The 18953-nt window shown below is 47.2% G+C and overlaps 1 protein-coding gene across 4 annotated transcripts in view; it reads right to left on the bottom strand.

The window, feature by feature from the left end:
• Positions 1–399: 399 nt before the first annotated feature.
• The window catches only part of MLKL (mixed lineage kinase domain like pseudokinase), a 31426-nt gene continuing 12872 nt past the window's right edge, over positions 400–18953 (bottom strand). Inside the window, exons 5-11 of one of the 4 annotated variants that reach the window (XM_014518294.2) lie at positions 18768–18865; positions 13588–13723; positions 12682–12766; positions 6517–6668; positions 5212–5261; positions 2783–2923; positions 400–2381 (exon numbers count right to left, since the gene is read on the bottom strand). In XM_014518294.2, the coding sequence (XP_014373780.1) occupies positions 2347–2381; positions 2783–2923; positions 5212–5261; positions 6517–6668; positions 12682–12766; positions 13588–13723; positions 18768–18865 (697 nt within the window). In that variant the 3' untranslated portion in view covers positions 400–2346. Of the gene's footprint in view, positions 2382–2782; positions 2924–5211; positions 5262–6516; positions 6669–7459; positions 7629–7989; positions 12600–12681; positions 12767–13587; positions 13724–18767; positions 18866–18953 lie in introns of those variants that run through there. The other 3 variants (XR_003093210.1, XR_003093208.1, XR_003093209.1) reach the window with 3 other exon arrangements.

The following is an 18953-nucleotide window of genomic DNA, read 5'->3' as shown; positions in this document are numbered from 1 at the left end:
AAGGGGATCGGCTTGTACAGGCTGATTGACCCAGTTTGACTCAGACGTGCCCTTATGAACTGAATGCTGGCCCATGAGGGTGTCAGCTGGACACCCAGCTGGATTCAGAGGGATTCTGTTCACCTGTGTGCTTGTGTCTGACTGCAGTTTATTGTTGCTCTGATGAACTGATTCTTGGCACATGAGGGTGTCAGCCTGTCCATGCTGATCAACCCGGCCGGGTCAGGCGTGTCACGTTAATCTGTGTGTTTGTGTGTATGACTGATTTGGTGACTGGAGGAACCCAGCCCCATTGAGCCGTATAGAAACACAAGTAACACAAGCAGCACATTGACAGAATTACCAAGACCCTAGAAACGTATCCCTAATAAATGAGCACACCCCAAAGTAATGGGCAAATCTGGTAACACCTACTTTATTCTGGATTGTCCCAGTTTTGGAAGAGTGACCCTGAATCTCAAATCAGTACTTTAAATGGGTATTTTTTCCAAATACCACTCTCCACTGCCCTCAGGTAATAACTTACAGATGCAAACTAGCCTTCAGTGCACAAACGGCATAGAGAGCATTCAACCTAGATGATCTGGGCATAATATTTAGTTGTATCCAGTTTAGTAACTGGGCACTGTATTTAGTTGTATCCAGTCTTGAAAAAGAGAGGTCATTGATCATCTCTGTTTGTGCCCTCCTTCTTCAGAAAGTGGCTATCACAGCAAAGAGGTTGAGCTGGCAAGGTCTAGTTCCTAAAGTGCAATGAGGAGTCTATCTGCAATGGGTGGGGAAGAGGGTAATGATTGTTTGTTTGCAGTAGGAAGACAGATAGTGGGCATTTTGATTAGGGACCGCTAGTGAGGGATTCATTGTAGGCCTAAGGCAGACAATCTGCTGGGAGGAAGCAGGCCTACTCTGATCTATGACTCAGGCACTGTCTCCCTGATTATTCAGGTTTCTGCTGCTTTTCCCCTGTCCCTGTAGTGTTGCTCCCAGCTGTTTTTCAGTGATGCTCCCCATGTCTCCTTTAAACTGGGCATGCTTGAGGGGACATGAGTCTGGAGTATTCCAAAATCTGAAGCTACAAGTATGGAATGTGGAACGCTCTAGTTATCAGTATCACTTCCCGACAGGCTCACAAGGAAGAAATGCTATGCTGGGGTGCCATAAAGGGGTGTCTGGGCCTTGGATTCACCTCTAACACTGGGAGAACTAGCTGCTCCTCAGGCAGATGTCACCTGGAACTGGCTATTAGCTTAAGCTTTCAGGAAAATGGATTGGACAATGAGCCTGGTGATGAAGAAAGTGTTTCCAGCTCCTTTGAACACAAATCTATCTGAACCTCCCTACTTCCTAACTTTCCTATCTAAACCTATTGTGACCTGTTCCCCTCAACTTCACTGCTGCTTTCCAAATCCTCCCACTAGCTGGGAATCAACTGGGGAGAGCACTTACTCTGGGAGCTGGGGAACAACCAGCTACAGCTGAGAGTGGGCAAGTGAAGAATGAATAGCTATGTTGACTGGACTTGGACTGAACAATGTACTGGACTTGGGATGTTCTGGTGACTCACTTTGTTTGGAGAAAGTAGGAAGAGGAGGAGAAGTACTGCAGGACTACGGTGATGAGTGCAATAAGGATTATGGTAGGGAGAGGGGACTGCAGAGAAGGAAATATAATATTGTAGAGAGCAGTAGTGGAAGGTGTTAAAAATTCTGCAGTTTTCTGAGCAAGACTGGAGGACCATTTGGGAGTTAGATGTAGGGTACTGGAAGGTCACATGCAATAACTCTTTTGAGTAGAAGACACCTCCAGTCTGACCCCATTGTATACCAAATCCCTACCCCAGTGCTAGCCCACCTGCAACATCTGTGCAATGGATACACCCTGCCTTTTAACACCATTTGCCAAACTTTCCAAAGGTTTTCTGTTCAAGACAAGCTTTCCATCTACTACCAGCTCCCAAGCTGTCTACACGCCTTCCACCTCAATGACAATATTAAGGGAGCCAACTGACAGCAAATACAGGCTTTTTGGTTTATATTCGTTGTTGAAACTGCAGGAGTGGGGCTGGAAGAAATGCCTTTGGAAGTTGTAACACTTAGCCTTAACAGTTTGCTGATGCAAAAAAGAGACACAACTATCTGCAAGCTCTGAGTTGTGCATTCAAAGTGAAGGATAGATCAAAGTGCTTTTAAAAAAAATAAGTCTTTGTATGTGGGAAAAAGAGACAGGTTTTATGCTCAAGAGAAAGTAGATTGAGATGTGACCTCCAATACTTTTGGTCTTAAATGGGTTTGGCTATCTTCTTCTGTTGGTTGGTCGAGTCGGTCTCCTACAATTAGTGTGCTGTGTTTATTTTGTCATACAGGAAAGAGAGTCCACAATCTCTGTAAAAAATGAACAGATTTTGTCTTTAGAATACATTACTAATTGTAGGATTTTTGGTTGTAGCCATGTTGGCCTAAGGACATAGGCAGGCAAGGTTCTCTGGGTATATGTGATATCTTTTATTAGACCAACTGAGTAGTTGGAAAAAAGTTCTTTGCAAGCTTTCAGGCGCAGTCAGCTGCTTCAGGCATAGGGAGTCTCTGCTGTTCTGAGACTCCAAGGAATGAGAGAAGCTAAAAGTGTGACAGGATGACCACATGCCAGTGAAAAGGAGAGGGTGACAATTTATTTGAGCACTTTGCTGACCTTGGCAACTTCATGATGTTAGGAAGTCAAAGGTAACTACTACCTATCAGCTAGTGCTACTCTGAAAAGAAGCAGAAATGGAAATTCATCCTACCTTCAGCAGATGGGCGTTGTGAAGGTTCAAAGGCCCGGCACTGATTGATGACCTCTTGCAGTTTGGAGGGGCAATCTTCTCCAAGAGGGTCTTGGTAACGTTCCTTGTAAACTTTCTGATAGATATCTTTGGTGCTGCACCCTAACAATATGGAGAAGCCGGGAAGTCAGGAGAGACAGACTTGTTCCAGATTCAGCAAGAACGGTTTTGTAAAGGTGATCTAACTCAGGCAGAAAGAAAGGGCCCCCCTTGTGGCCTGCCAGGCTCATAGCTGGGGAGATCCAGGACTGAATTCTTCACTATGCTGAGACCTTGAGGAACTCCTTTTCCAAGACCCCTGTGTTTAACTTCAGCAATACTGAAGCACATGCTTAAATGCCATATTTACCTACATTTAACTTACCTTTTTCACCAGACAAGCTGGTAAAATTTGGGCTGCACATTATGTGTGAGAAAACTGGATCCTTATGGGACTGGAAATTTGGCAGCGAAGAGTGCTAGCAGCTGGCAGTGTCCTTATGGCTCTGGGAGCCACAGCAGTTTGCATTGCCACCACTCCCTTGCTGCCAAATTTCCAGACCCATAGGGTGCATTTCAACTGGATAAAATGACCCCCTGGGCTGGATTGGGCTGGTGCCCAGAATCAGTCTGTGGCTGTGGCCAGCAGATAAGGTCAGACTCCACATGCTGGGCTGGACCTGGCATGTGGCCCTGTACCCAGCGCATGGGGTCATACTGGTCCTTGGGGTCAGACTCAGTGCCATGGGTTGGACCCAGCGCATGGCCCCAGAGTCAGTGCCGGATTAGACTCTGTGCATATGGTCAGACTTTGCATGCTAGGTTCAACCCAGCAGATGGCTCCAGAGCTGGTATGGGGTTGGACTCTGTGCATGGGTCCCATCTGGAGTATGGGGCTGGCAACAGACTTAGCTCTCTAGCTGCTGCTACTTGGTTTATTCAAGGAGTATTTTTTTCTTCATCCTGGGTGCTTCTATACATGCCTTTACTCCAGCCTAGATTTACTGTGGAGTAAAATACTGCACAATAAGGGTTTTTGGGTAGGTGTCCACATGTGCAAATTAGGGAGCAGCTTTGCTCCATTCCCTGCAGCTTTGCAATGTGCCCCTGTGGCCACCTGGATGAGCTCCAGTGTGTGCGCGCCCCCCCCCCGCCCCTTGCTTGCCCAGAGGCTGGCAGGAAGCATGGGGCCAGGAAGTGGGGGCGGGGAAGGGGTAGAGAAGTGCTGCCTGCTGCTGGAGAAGGGATAATGTCTCCCTGGGGCCCGGGCTTAGAAAGAGCTGCAGGGGAGATGTAGGTCCCAGCCCCCTGCCCTGATCTGCCGGTGGGGCAGCTAGCAGCAGGGGTAGGTCCCAGCCAGCTGTAGGCTGTGCGGGGAACTGTCCCTATGCAGGGAGCTCCCATCCCCCACTCTGCGATCTTGCAATTGTGATCATGGAGTGGGGGGCTGAGGAGCTTGTTCCTCACCCAGTTCCATGAGCATGGAATGAGGGGGAGGGCAGGGAACAGGCTGGGGAGCTGGTTTCCCAGCCTGTTTCCCCCCAGTTCTGTGCCAAGGGTCACAGAGCCACTGATGGGAGATAAGGGTCTCCCAGCCCCCTGCTCTCCATTCACAATGGTGGAGTGAGGGCTGGGAGATAAGGATCTCTCAGGCCCCGCTCCATGATCGCAATCTGGGAGCAGGGGGCTTGGAGCTCCCTGCTACTAGGGCAGGGGGACATAGTTCCTGCCCGGGATGCTGTGGCAGAGCCTACCCAGGGAGTAGGCAGCTTGGGTGGTGGGGAAGGGAGCTATCTCCCACCCCCTCGTGGATGGCTGACCAGGAGCAGATTTGGTTCCTGGCCAGGCATCTATGAGAGTGGTGCCATTACTAATGCCAAGTAAATTTGCTACTTGCATTTGCAAGTAGCAAATTTACTCAGGATTAGGGACATGTACTGTGAAGTAAGCATGTGCATGTTTAGACCCATGTGCTTACTTCACAGTAAACTGCTAATTCATCATTAAGTGTCTCATGTAGATGCGCCTCCTGTCTCTTAAAATCAAAGTGTGTATTACATAAGAAGGTACAGTATATGTGAGTTGGATCAGAATAAGGTTCCTTTGGTGCTTATAGGTAAGTATGTGTTGAAGTGCTTTGCTGAACTGGAACCTAAATACCAGGAAGATAAACCTACTGTGCTGTGGGTTTCCAGCAGATGTAAGTATGTTGGACACTCTTTTGTAACACAGCTCCTCTGGATCCCAAATCTCTGAGCACTAAATAGTAATAGAGGACTCTTGCAAATGGTTTCATTTGGTTCTAATTATCTTCCAGAATCAATAGAACAAAACCAAACCAGGTGCTAGAGCATTTACAAAGTAAGCTGGATACCTGAAATAGTACTGAGAATGAACCTTTTCTGTCTTACCTTCAAATGGAATTTTGCCAGTCGCAATTTCCCACAGCACAATCCCCAAGCTGAAACAAGACAGACAAACCTGCTAAGCACTGACAAAACCACCTTGCCCTCTCTCCTACCCACCCCCTGTCCAAGTTCTAATGAGTGAGGTCAGGTAGTTTCCATTGCCCAGATCCTGGCAAGTGTCCGCTGCTGAAGGCTGCCACTTTACACCTCCCTTTCCTTACTCTTGAGTTCTTTAGCTATAGCACTGGGGATGGAAGGAAGAAGAATCAAACCTAAGACATCCAACACTCAGGTAATGTTTTTGCTATCTCGGCTGTACTTGTGTTTTCTTCTGGCCTAGAAATAAGAGTCCCACGCCTCATTTATGACCTGCTTTCCTAGAGCAGATCCACCTGATGTTCCAGCATCACTGGGCAGCCTTCTATGATCACTCTGTGGCGATTATCTTCCTTAGTGCTTCAGCATATGAATTCCCTCTGTGCCCAATCCCTTGAGAAGGAGAACTTGGTGAGTTAAATATCCAAACTCTGCCATTTCTTATGTGGTATTAATATTTTGCATTTTTGTAGCCTCCTCTATCCAAAAGGGGTCTACAAAGATTAATCAATCTCCTTGCTTCCCAAAAATAGATAACTAATACTGTACCATTTTAATAGGTACCTAAGCTAAGGGACACAGAGATCACGTTAGCACTTAATCTATAGAAGAGATCAAGATTCCAGGTTTCCAGTCCTGTTCTCATCAAAAACTCATGTAGGTAAGTCACCTGCAGAATCTTTCTAATAATCTGGCTTCTATAAATAATTCTACCTGCAGAAGAGCCAACACCCCAAAAGGCAAGGTGTTATGCCAGAGCACGTCCTCTTGTGGTGTAGCATGACTGTGTAGAGTCCCTTCCCTACTCTCAAATGCCACATGGTTGTTGCAGTAAGTTATTCACAAACAAGAATATTATAAACAAGATCCCTCTGTGCAGGTCTCATTTATTAAGTCTTTGGAACACAGTCTTGTTTGATCCTTCAAAGACAAAGCCTTTCCTCATGGTTAAGAGATTCCACGCCCCTTGTGCCCAGAACTTAACTGAGGTCAAGCAGGTTTCTCCAGTCTACACTCTCTTTAGGCTGTTTGCCCCTTTCATGGCAGTGGTTTTTTTCTGACTCAGGGGAAGTGGATTAACACCCATATTCCACAGTGGCCCCCTCAAACACCAGTTTCCTTAACAGGGCCATGCCATGGAATGGGTTTGGCTGGGCCAGGTCTACCTGCTCCAGTCCTTAATGAGGCCAGATGACTGATGCAGAGACATACCTGTATATTTCACTGTGCAAGTCATAGATGTGGCTCAATGAGGCCAGGCCCTGAGGGGAGGTATAGGCCGAGGGAGAGACTTGTCTTGATTTCTTTTCTTTGTAGTTCCGTTTGATGGAGGACTCTGTTTTACATAACTCAAATCCTGACAGCTGAGTGAGGGAATTAGAGAAAAGGTAAATGGAGAAGCAGCATGAACTCTATATGGAACAAGCAGCATGAAGATGACTGAGTCCTATTCTCAAAGTTGCTGAACTGATTTTATTTGGGTTGTATGATAGCCCTTCTCCAGAATCCTTTCTGCTGCCCATGAGACCAAGTGAGACATAATGAGGACACTCTGTGATGCCAATCTGCTGCTGAGTGCCATTCAGGGGGCCACATGTTCAAGCCCCTACCTCTATGTCTTAAAGGATGCAAAAATGGCTTCTTTGCTCCTATTGTGGAAGGTAGAAAAAGGAGAGAAGTAATGTTTCACAGTGCACAATAGTGCCCCCTTCTGGCTGATCAATGAAACAGGATCAGTCTTGTCTAGACCTTGAATGGCTATTATATGGACATACTATTGTCACAACCCAAAGGTGTGATTTTTGTTTTTGTGTGTGCTTTGGCACCACTGAATTATTTTCCCGCCGTTTGAAGCTTTCTTTGCAGGGTGCATTTCTTCTTTGCAGCATAGAAATGCACGTTGCAAGGAGTTCCCGCCATTTGTATTTAAATTCGAGCCCCATTATTGGTTGTTTTTAAATTATTCCCACATGGCGGCTAGCGATTGGCTTGTTAGCCGTATAAGAGGCGTGAGTGGTTTCCGCCCAAGTTGGAGGACTCCACGAACATCAGGAGGAGGAGACTTCACGTCTCGTGAAGATCTCTAAGCGCTGCGGAGCCTATTGGACCCAGCGTGAATATCAAGAAGGCAACAGGGGTCTGATCAGCCTCTCACCTCTCCCCGCCGCCGAGTGCAATCCTCGACGTATCCCTCTTCCCTGCGTGCAAACAAGGATCCACGGAGCCTCAACAACTCCGTGAGAGTGAGAGTTTTGTCCGAGTCCTCAAACGGGGATTTAAGCGGAGCTTTACCTGGGAAACTTTCCAGCCTACACCGCGACCATCTACGGTGTAAGTAAACAATCTTGAATCAACCACTAAGCGTCTGTGCCTGATTCTAGCGTGTCACCTGCTTTCTCCGACCCAGCGTGTCCGGGCTGCTGGCCACAGCCCGCGGCGCAAAAAAAGGGCCCCGGATCGCTCCCGGCCCGCACAACTATGAGTCCTTGAATTACAGAATCATAGAGAAGCAGGGCTGAAAGGAACCTCACCAGATCATCTAGTCCAACCCCCTACTCAAGACAGGATTATCCCAATCCAAGCCATCCCATTCAAGTGTTTGTCTAATATATTCCTAAAACTACAAACAAGCATGCTGCACAACTACAAGGCATATTTTTTCCAAAATACCAAGAACACACTAACCTGCCTCAGGTAGAGCAGGGGAATGAAGGCATTGTGCATATCCCATTGCTGTAAGGACTGTTAAAATATGCTTAAGAGCTCCAAGGAAGAGGACTAGGCCCCTTGCTACAGAGGAAGGCAAAGCTCCCCATAGTCCATGCCAATCTGGCTGTGAGATGAAATTCTTTCCTGGTCTCAAATGTCGTGATAACTCTGACTCTAAGTGGAGGGGCAAGACCCTTGTAATCAGCCGTGCCATTCACCAGAATGTCTGGTGCGTACCGGTTTATCGGATGTCACCATTGTCCGCAGGAAAGATGGTCAATTATCGAGTCGGATTCCAGAGGGTCCTCAGTGGTTCTCGCCTGCCATGTTTTTGCTGGAATAAATGTATTTAGTAGGGAGGAAGATGTATGTTCTGTACCTCCTGGTCCCCTCCTTCAATCCTCCCATCAGTCTTCCCATTTCGGGGCTCCGCCTCTCCTACACCCCACCTAATGCCAACCAATGATGTTGAATCCCGGTCTTCTGGGGTTGGTCACGGTGTTGGTACATGTGTCTTGACTGTTTGAAACTGTATAAACATGTATGGACGTCAGTTAGCCTCACTCAGCTTTTGCCTCAGTGGGCCTGACCTCGTCTCCTCCCAGCCCTGGGTTACCTTGACTCCCAGTGTCAGTTCCATTTTCCTTACTCTGTCATTGCGGTGGCATGGACAGCTGTCTCTCCATCTCTCTGCAGGTTACTGGTGAACCCAATCCGTTCAAGAGACAACAGGAATCCACGGCTCTGCCTCAGGTAAGTAATACTGTCTTTCTGGGCTTGAAAAATCTCCAGAAACCCCCTCTTAGGGCTGCCACCACTTTCCCTCAGTGGGGCATGGCTCTGCTCTGGGTCATTGGGTACCTGCAAGGGAACCCACTTCCAGTCCCCTGGGCTTCCCATCCCGAGGGGTTTTTATTCCCTGTTCCGTGGGCCAGCCAGCGAATCGGCACTGGCACATGGCCATAAAGCACGCCTACGCCGGCACAGAAGTCAATCCTGGCTTCTCCTGGATCAGCTGTTTTTTGGGGGGCTTTTTCTTCTGGCACAGTGCTGTCTCCGGCCACAGCTCCATGCCCGCTGCTTCCTCGGCTCAGCGTGGCCTTGCACCAGCTCTGCTCATTTTCTTCCCCAGGTAAGTTCCTTTCTGGGGTTATATTTTTGTCACAACCCTCTTACCAGAAGCCTCCGAGTTTCAGTCCCAGAAGGATTGTTGGCACACCCAGTCTTGACTTCAGTCTTGGCTGCAGCCAGCCATACAATGCTTCTGAGGATGCCAGAAAATACCTGTGACTGCTGTAGGAACAGGAAGGGGGGAAAATCCTTCCCAGCTTCATGTAACAGCCAGCAAAATTCAGAACTATGGAAAAACCAAATAGACTCCACTCTACTCTGCAATCTGGGGATAGCAAACAACTCCACACATCACACTCCCTAGCTGGTGAGCCAAAACTTCCCTTTCTGTAATCCTTTCTACTCCATAAACTTATTCAGGCTCTTTTAATCTTCTTTGTAACCAAGCTGGTTGTGGACCTCTGTTTCATTCTCTTGATGCTGAGCATGGTCCTTCCAATTTTCAGCTGCTCTGGGCCTACTTTGGCAACTTCAAGCCATTGCTACACATCTTAATCTGCAGTGATAGAGAAAAGGTATTCTCCCTCTTCTTTATGGTACCCTGTAATAGGTAAGGTGCCTGGCATTACTGTGATGCCCCCTAGTGGCCACCTCAGTCCTGTCTGGCTCTTGCTCTTGCCTCCTGGGATCTTGCCCTGCTTCCTCACCTACCATGCTTTTTTGTTACTTGTAATGAGGGGAGGAGGCTGGTGAGTCTACGATGATCTCTTTTCTTTTTCCCTGTGGTCATTTCCTTAGATCCTACTTGCCACAAGGGCTCTTACACCCAGGCCCATGCTTTGCAGGTGCTACCAGTTATTGCTCATCATGAGGCACCTTGCCTCAGTACACTCTCTGGTCTCCCCAGGCCTCCAAGCTTTTGTCAGAGTCTTCACCTTTCTGGTCTCTGCCCCCTTTTTTCTAGTTGGGCTCCTTTAGCTCAGGCCCATGGCACCGGGTCCCATCTTATGATTCTGGGACACACAGATTCTGGGACAATGGCCCTGGTTTCACCCCTCTCTGGCTTACACCCTTCCCTGGCAGGGTTCTAAGCTTGGCTGTGCCCAGCCAGCACCCCACTATGGTCTCCTCATTCACTCCTTATAGTCACTCCTGTCTACCGGTCAACTCTAACAAAGGCAACCCATTGCTTTAACAAAAAACCCTTCCCACTCTGGGTAAACAGTACATCGAAAGCAAGTGAGCTATCACTTTAACAACAGTCTTCCCACACCTTGTAAACAAGTATCAGAAGAAAGCAAAAGGCTGTTGGGCTGCTGCCCTCCTTGGAGAGCTGCTTCCCCTGCCAGCCGCAGAGCCTCACTGCTAGCTCCAGCTTTGGGGGCAGGGCTTATGTGTATGGAGCCCCTCTCCCTTCCAATCCCTTGCTCTGTCCTCCCCACTCCACAGGGGCTGTCAGTCAAAGGGCCACCCGTGCTCCTGCTGCTTGGTCTGCTTAAAGCAATAGGACACTGGCTGGCATGGGCCCTTTCAGCCAGAAATGACTGCTACAATCTCTGTCTTTCTCTCTCTGGAGTTATTCTCAGTTCTCCCTTTGCTGTCATCAGTCAGAGTTCCCCCTTGCTTTCACACAGGCATTGGGTACTCTGATTAAGACCTCCTCTCTCTTCACTCCTTTGACTGAGTAACAGGGCTCAGGTCCCCTGTTACATACCCTTTCAAATATTTAAAGATTTAAATAACTTCCCCTCTTACTTTTTCCACAAGCTGAACATGCCTATTTCTTTCAACTTCACTTCATATGACTTACCTTCCAAGCCTTTTATCACTTAAAGGAGTCAGTGGGCATGTCTACACATGTATTATACACATATAAAAGCAGCTTTTATGCTTGGCATCTACACGTTACAGCATAGTAATGCTGTGTGTGGACTGACTTGGGACTAAAGTTAGTGCCATGTAAGTCCACACAAACAGGGTTACTGCACAGTAAAGCGTCTACATGTGCCTTACTGTGCAGTAACTACTTAGGCATAAATTTGCTACCTGCATCATGCAGGTAGCAAATTTATGCCCAAATCAGCATAAGTCGCCATAGTTATGCGCGTTACGGGCACACACGTGTAGATGCGCACCCGTACCATGCAGTAATTTTTGGTTACTGTGCAGTAACGGTTCATGTGTAGACATGCCCAGTATGTATAAGAGTAAGGAGGTGAGGGTGAGGATCCTTCAGGATGCAGAGAAAATTGATAAATCCCTGGAAAGAGGGGTTAAGGTACTCTACCTGACTGACATCACTGTGTTTTGCACTAATTCAGCATTTCCAAACATTATTCACACCACTGAGCTCTGTCTATTAACAGTTTTTCCTACTGGGCCTATTTGGACTGGGCTTTCCTACTGGGCTTTGTTGTCAGGGATGATGGATACTAGATGGCTTCTCACTCTGTTTAAAATTCCACGTTGTTATTCAAAACCTGTCTCAACACTCCCTTCTGCTTGTTTTCCTTCTTACCTTATTTATGACAATATATAATTTACTGTGTGTTATCCCTGTACAAGCAGTCACATTTATGCATGGCAGCAAACAACAGCTGATAGAAATACACTCACTGAAACCAACATGTGGAAATGTGGGATTTTAAAGATAGGAACCTATATCCATTTTTTAGACAACTAAGTCTAAGTTTGGAACAAGGACAACTTTTAGGTTTCATGTTTGTACAGCACATAATACAGTGGGGTCCTGAGGCCCACTCGTTATGGTAATACAGTAGAACCTGGATCCTTCACAGGATTAGGTTCATAAACACTGTTATCTCTCTCCATCCCCATCAAAGATGAGCGTTTACAAAGTAACCAGGCATATAAACATCTGCAGGGGGCTGCTGAGGTGCTCTAGCATTTTTTTCTGAAACATTCACTTTCTGATTAGTTGTGTCAGACCACTGAAGAGCTTCAGCTGATTGGAGAAGTGGTGCCCTGCCTTTGGCATAAAAGCTACCACAAACAGCTGAGTATTTCATTTTTAATTTGGCAACCTGCTATTTATCAAGTGGGCTACAAACCACCCATTTGTGAATGATTCAGGTTCTACTGTACAAATTATTAGTAGTAATAATCAATAAGACACTGATCTGATTTTCAAAGACACACACCAGATATTCCTCACAAAGCCAGCAGGAAATCCTTACAGTATGAGAGATGGAGCAGTATATTTTCAGTACAAGATTGTACATACATCAAATTTGGGAGTTGTGTAAAATGGACTTAATTTAATGTCACCATAATTAAATAACTAACAAAAGACACTCTTCTGGATGACTGTCCTGGGAGAGGATGTGGCACGAAGGCTTGAAGAGGACAGTGCTGTGTAAACGTGCAGCTGTGTATTATGTAATTATGTAATGTGAATTACATAATTCACACGTGCAAATACACAATGCTGTTTCTGTAGGTAACAATGAAACGGTGGGTGCCTGAGTTGTTACTTTGGAGATCATGACATCCTTCTGCGGGGGAAGGAGTAGAATTACAGGAAAGCCTTCAACCAATGTCAGATCTGTCAGAATCTTTTCACAAGAGAACACTTACCTTCACACAGTAACCTTCAGCAACAAGGAACTTGATGCTACTGATACTTCCATGCAATCTAGGCTTCACCTCTGTATGATGCAACCTACAGAAAATATTGTTAATGGACACATCTCTGCCTTTCCACTCTCTCCTCCAATCCTGAACAACTGCAAACATGGACAACTGAGGAACAAGGCTTCTACCACCAGGCTTCAGGCCAGATTTGTAAGCAAAGGACATCTGCAGAATATCAGAAAGTCTGGGCATCTTCATTCACACACCCATCTTCATTTCACTAGCTACTCATTTCTATGCCAGGGACTGTGTGTATGTTGAAGGTGATTGCAACTTGATTGCCCACATGCCAGTTACCTTGACTTGCCTGTACAGGTTTTCCTTGCTTTATGTGGGTTCTGTATGTGCAAATTCACTCTTATGTGATGACTCTTTTCATACCAAAAATTCATTATACGTGAGGTAAATTCATTTTTATGTGATCAGTGTGGTGGAAACCCACAGTCAGCTGCTTTGTGCAGTGCCTTGTGGGAGAGACACACACCAAAGTATAGTTTCCTGTATGGATCTGTGCTCCTCACTCGTTGTCTGTGACATGTATTTTTGTAGTTGCCATCCCCATTATGATAGTGCCCTGTGCTTGTGTGTACTGTCTGTTGTTGGTCAGTACCAAAATTGTCTTGTAAAAGTGATAGAAATGGGTCTGGAAGTCAGTACAGTTGAGGTCTTGGAACATATCCCTATTTGTTACATTGTAAAGTGGGTCCCCTTTATGCAAATTTGAGTTATGCACCATTTTCCAGGAATGCATGTACAGCGTAAAGTGAGGGAAACCTGTATTTGAGACCAATTTAGGCATGTGTTGGCACACTGTTAAATGAATTCACTTTTTTTGGCCATGTTTAGTACCTGTAGATACCTCTGGCTACATCCAGTGCCATCTGAATGCGATCATCCCAGGAGAGCTCAGGGTTTTTTGTTAAGACCTCTCTCAAGGTCCCATATCTACAATACTCCATAACAATAGAGAAATGAGGTCTTGACTCTGATCAAAACAAAAGTACAGTGAATGGTTACCTCTGGTGATAGCTTCTCATGAGACACAACTCACATACTTAATTCATTATTCATTAAAAATCCTGGGTTAAGAAATTTCTCCCTGTAACTTACCCAACACGCAATTCTGTACAAGTCAGAACAGGTATTAACAAATTAAGCCAACTCTTCCCTGGAGAGGATGTGACATTTTATCGAGTCATTTATGATAACTCTGAGAAGGTAAGAGTCCCTTTTTCACTATTTTCAAATTAGAAATTTTATAATCAAAATAAATATAAAAAGATTTTACTAGATCACTTGACCCTTTTGAGCAATTGCCAAATGTGGACTCAAGAGAAAAAGGGTTAATTTCTAAAATATGTGCAAATTTATTAGAATAAGGGGTGGGTAGGAAGACTCAAGAAAGAAACCTGGGGAAAGAAATTGAGCTGGAGCAAGGGAGAGAAATATTGAAACAGAGTTTTTCTGTTTCAATTTTCTGTTTCAATAGACAACACTAAACTATGGAGGAAGGCGGTCACACTGGAGAATAGGCTGGGGATACAAGCTGACCTGGACAGGCTCACAAGATGGGCAGACCAAAAGCTGATGGCATTTAATGCAGAGAAATGCAAGGTGCTCCACCTTGGGAGGAAGAACCAGCATCATACTTATAGTCTCAGCAGTGCTCCACTTGCTAGTACCATGATTGAAAGAGACTTAGGGGTCTTGATTGACCGCAAGAGGAACATGAGCCACCAATGTGATGCCATAGCTGGCAAAACAAACCAAACTCTGGCATGCATCCACCGATGCATCTCAAACGTCATCCTCCCGCTCTACTCGGCATTAGCAAGGCCACAGCTAGAGTACAGTGTTAAGTTTTGGGCCCCCCACTTCAGGAGGGATGTAGATAAGCTTGTGAGAGTCCAGAGGAGAGCCACCCACATGATCAAAGGCCAAGAGAGCAAGCCTTATGAGGAGAGGCTGAGAGGCATGGGACTCTTCAGCCTAGAGAAGAGCAGACTCAGAGGGGACTTAGTGGCAGCCTATAAGAATATAAGGAGTGTGAACCAGGACCTGGGAGAACAGTTGTTCACCAGGGCTCCCCAAGGGATAACAAGGTCGAATGGCCACAAACTTCTGGGAGGCCAATTTAGACTGAACATAAGGAAAACCTCCTTTACAGACCGTGTCCAGGGTCTGGAACAGACTCCCCCCAGAGGCGGTGCAAGCATTTACTCTGGACTTATTTAAAAGGCATATGGATATATATCTTGCCAGGATCATTTGACCCCAGCAGACTTCCTGCCTATGTCAGGGGGCCGGACTCGATGATCTTGCAAGGTCCCTTCCAGCCCTATGAAATAGATGAAATCTTCTGCATTTGTCTCTGTGACCGAAAACCTGGAGACTCCTGTCACTTTAAGGAGCGAGAACTCTGCCATTAGGGCCTTGGGCAGCTAAATAGAGGCTAGCTGTGAGAGGGCAGCTAGCCAGGAATCACTGCCACCAAGGCAGTGGGAGAACTTGCAGCCAGGAGGCCAGCTAGCTATTGAGGATCTGGCTGCCAGCAAATAATAACAGCAAGCTGCAGGCGGGGACTAGCCCTGGGAGGGCAATTCACTCAGGGAGTGGAAGCAGAGCAGTGAACTGCACCAGGGCAGACAGGGAAGCAGCCTAGAAGCAAAGGGCTGCAGACTGCTGATGTAAGCCCTAGCTGGGAAAGCAGGCAGGTCAGCAGACACAGGAAAGGTACACCTCTTGAGAGGCTGCAGGGCCATATGATGAGATGGGTAGGGCATAGGAGGCACATAAAGCCAGTGCCTGACAGCAAGCAATCAGCCTGCCTCTGAAAGCTGCAGAGGAAGGAGCTCCTGACCAGGAAAGCTACAGAGCATCACTGTGGAGCTGCTCTGGGAACATCAGTAAAATACTGAGTGCCTGTGGGGGATATAACCCGGAGAGGACAAGTGTTGTTACATACAGCTGTGGATCTGGTGCTTATGTTGGGACCCAGTGGTGGAATAGTTTTCTGTTACAGCCAGGCTCAAGGCACTGACCAGAGCAGAGGGCCCAGCACCCTAGCAGGGCAGAGACAGGGCCAGGAAGCCCAGTATTGCCCAAGTGGGGTGAGAACCAGGGGCAGGGACTCAGCAGCTCAGAAGGGCGAATTCTGGGGCAAGGGGCCTTGAGTGAAAAACAAGGGTCCAGAGGCCCAGAGAGACACTAACAGCTGACAGGGCTGGATCCCAGAAGCCAGGTCCAGGACAGTGGGCCTTGGCTAAGGGACCAGCTAGAGCAGAGGGGTGGAAGCTGGGAAGGGCTACCAAGGGAGTAAAGGCCTGAGGTAGCCTGGTGACTTTAGGGACAACAGTTCAACTGGAATGATGATGCATAACACCTGCAAGGCATAGGTATGGCTGTAGGGGAGGTCAGAGGCCGTGAATAGCCCATAAGGCAACAGGTGATTCAGGCACATATGGGCCAAGAGGACCCATCTACTGACAGACTGGGTTTGGGCTAGTGGGGTCCAGGAGGTGATCTGCTGGCAAAGAAAGGACGAGTACACGTTCTGGACCCTTAGGCAGCTTTCTTTTAATAATCTAACAATTGCACGTAGGTGTGGTAGGTGAGAAAGGACGGGAGGGTGCCTAGAACCAAAGTATGGCAGTAGCTGTTTGGTCACCAAGGGGACATCACGGCCACTCCTGGTGCCTGGTCCTGCTACAGTCTCACATAGAAAAAACTTTTATAAAATACTCCACAAATGTTACCTACATCTGAGAAATAAACAGAAGTGCCCTGGGCAGTCAAGGCTGGTGAGTTCATGTTAAAATGCCATGTAGAAGTTACTCACTACACAGGTGCTAAAAAACCCCCAAATAATTTATAACAGGACTGTCCCACTTCCAAGTGGCTGGGGGCTGCATGCTGCCTGAACTGCACTATAAAACTTCCCCCTTGCTGTATGACACATGCCCTCAGATACCTGGCCACAGAATCCCCACCTTGCTCTGCATCACAAGGGTGCCTTGGGCCACCGGCTGTACCACGTCACGCTGTGTCACCCTCTGAGGCAGGGTCAGGGGGTGGAAGCTGGAGGAGGGAAGGCGAGCCCAGAGATATGGGCTGCTGCTGCAGTTGGAGTAATGGGGGAAGCAGCAGTCGGGTGGGAGTCTGGGGTGTGGCGGTGCTGCGAATTAACCCCTTGTGGATCACACAGTCTATGGGCTGCTAGTTAGACAGTAGGGCTGTGCGAAACGGCACCATTCCATTTTGACTTGCATTTCGACATTTCGACGGAACAGCATTTCATTTTGAATTTCGTTTCAATTAGAAGCTGCTGTTCCGTTTTGTTTTGTTGAAACAGTTTCGCTGTTTTGATGCTGTTTGGATGTTTTGCCTATAGGCTATAATGGGGAAGCTTGAAACAGCCTATAACTTTGTAATTTCTGGCCTGATTTGGATGAAACCTGCAGGAATGGTAGCCCCTTCTGAGGGCATGAGGCGTGCCAGGTTTCAAGGAGATAGGTGCAGGGGTTTGGGGGAAACTGCACCTCAAGCTGCGGACAAGCAAAACTTATGACATAGGTGACACTGTGTGTTGTAAGTCGCAGCAGGGTGAAAACTGCAGGTATGGTAGCCCCTGCTAAGGTCACGAAGTCTGCCAGCTTTCAAGGAGATAGATGCAGGGGGAGTCTGGGTTCTGGGGCCCTGTCCCTCTAGCTGCTGACAGGCAACACTCGTGACATGGGTGGGTGACACTGTGTGCGCTATAGTGCGCCCTCACTCAACTGACACCAAGGCAGAAAGCAGGGCAGTTCAAACAATGCTGCCTTTTATGTAGTTTTTCCATCCCTCTGCCAGAGCACTGGGATTGGAAGGGACCTCAGGCAAGGATCACAGTCACTGGCCAGCTACAGTCAATATGAGAGCACTCCTCCCCACCCCACCTTCTCCCCTCCTCCCCCTCCCTTACTTTAGTTTCTGTTTCCCTGCAGGCAAGCCCAGCTTGAGCTTCAAAACTCACAACATTTCAAAATATTTGAAACGTTTCAACTTGCCTCATTTCATTTTGAGGCTGTTTTGAAGCTCTCTGTTTTGTTTTGATTTTGCTGTCTCGAGCTCAAAACAAGTCAAAACTGTGTCAAAACGAAACTGCAGGCAAAATTTCTCACAGCCCTATTAGACAGCTCCGATAAATAAAATGGTATTCAGTTTCCTCATTCACAGTGCACAGTCTGCATAGGCTGAGCTCTGCCCCAAAATTAAATAGCAACAATATTTTGATGGGACAAGAGCGTGCTTTATAGCCACAGTTGTCAGTAGGCAGTGGTGTGCTGCATCCTCCCAGTAGGAGAATAGGCAGACATTATATTTCAGGAAGGCAGTGCCTCCTCAACTTCTCTTTAGGCAGAAGGTACCTATTGCACCACCCTTTGGGAGGGTGCAACATTTGATCGCTATCATGACTAGCCAGGGAAATTATCACTCTGTCTCCTCCCTGTTGAGTTGAGGGCACTGAGCCACAGAAGCTACTGACCCTCTGCTCAGCAGAACTCAGAAATGGTACTTGCAGCAGGCCCCTAGGTAAAGAGAACATGGAGAAGAAAAGAGCTCTTTATGCTTTTCCTTCTCTGAGCATCCGAACAAAGTTCTGGCACAGCCTGGAAAATGTTCTGCTCCAAGGTAATTCACAGGATCAGATATTTTCTACTGAAGTCACAATTACCAGTAACTGGAGGGAAGGAGGGGCTGGGGCTGTACCCTATTTTGCTACACACTTCCCTGTCTATCCCGGATACAGTGATGCATCATAGAGCTTCCACGCCAGTGGCAAGTTTCAGTGACATTCTGCTCCATGACTGTCCTACTGGGAGTGACCAGAAGGGACTGAAGCCTGGAATGGTAAACTGCATCCCCTCCACAGGTAACATGGGAGGGGCATACACTGTGTTAGGAGGCAGGTGTGCTGAGTGGAAAAGGATATGAAGAACCAGTGAATTAGATCCTGCCCTCCCAGGAGCCCCAGTATGCACACCCCTTACCTCTCTCATCAATGCATATTCCATACATACGGAGGATGTTTGGAGATTCAAAGATCTTCATGGTTTCAATCTCCTTCTTGAAAATGTCCCTCACTGTCCTGCAAAAAGGCAGTAGGGCAATCAGATATCAAGATATGGAGACACTAGGGGAGCCAGTGGGGCAGGGTCACAACTCTTCAATACAAT

Source organism: Alligator sinensis, unplaced genomic scaffold (genome assembly GCF_000455745.1).
Source record: "Alligator sinensis unplaced genomic scaffold, ASM45574v1 scaffold203_1, whole genome shotgun sequence".
Classification (NCBI taxonomy): Eukaryota; Metazoa; Chordata; order Crocodylia; family Alligatoridae; genus Alligator; species Alligator sinensis.
This window is presented reverse-complemented; position numbering and strand designations above follow the sequence as displayed.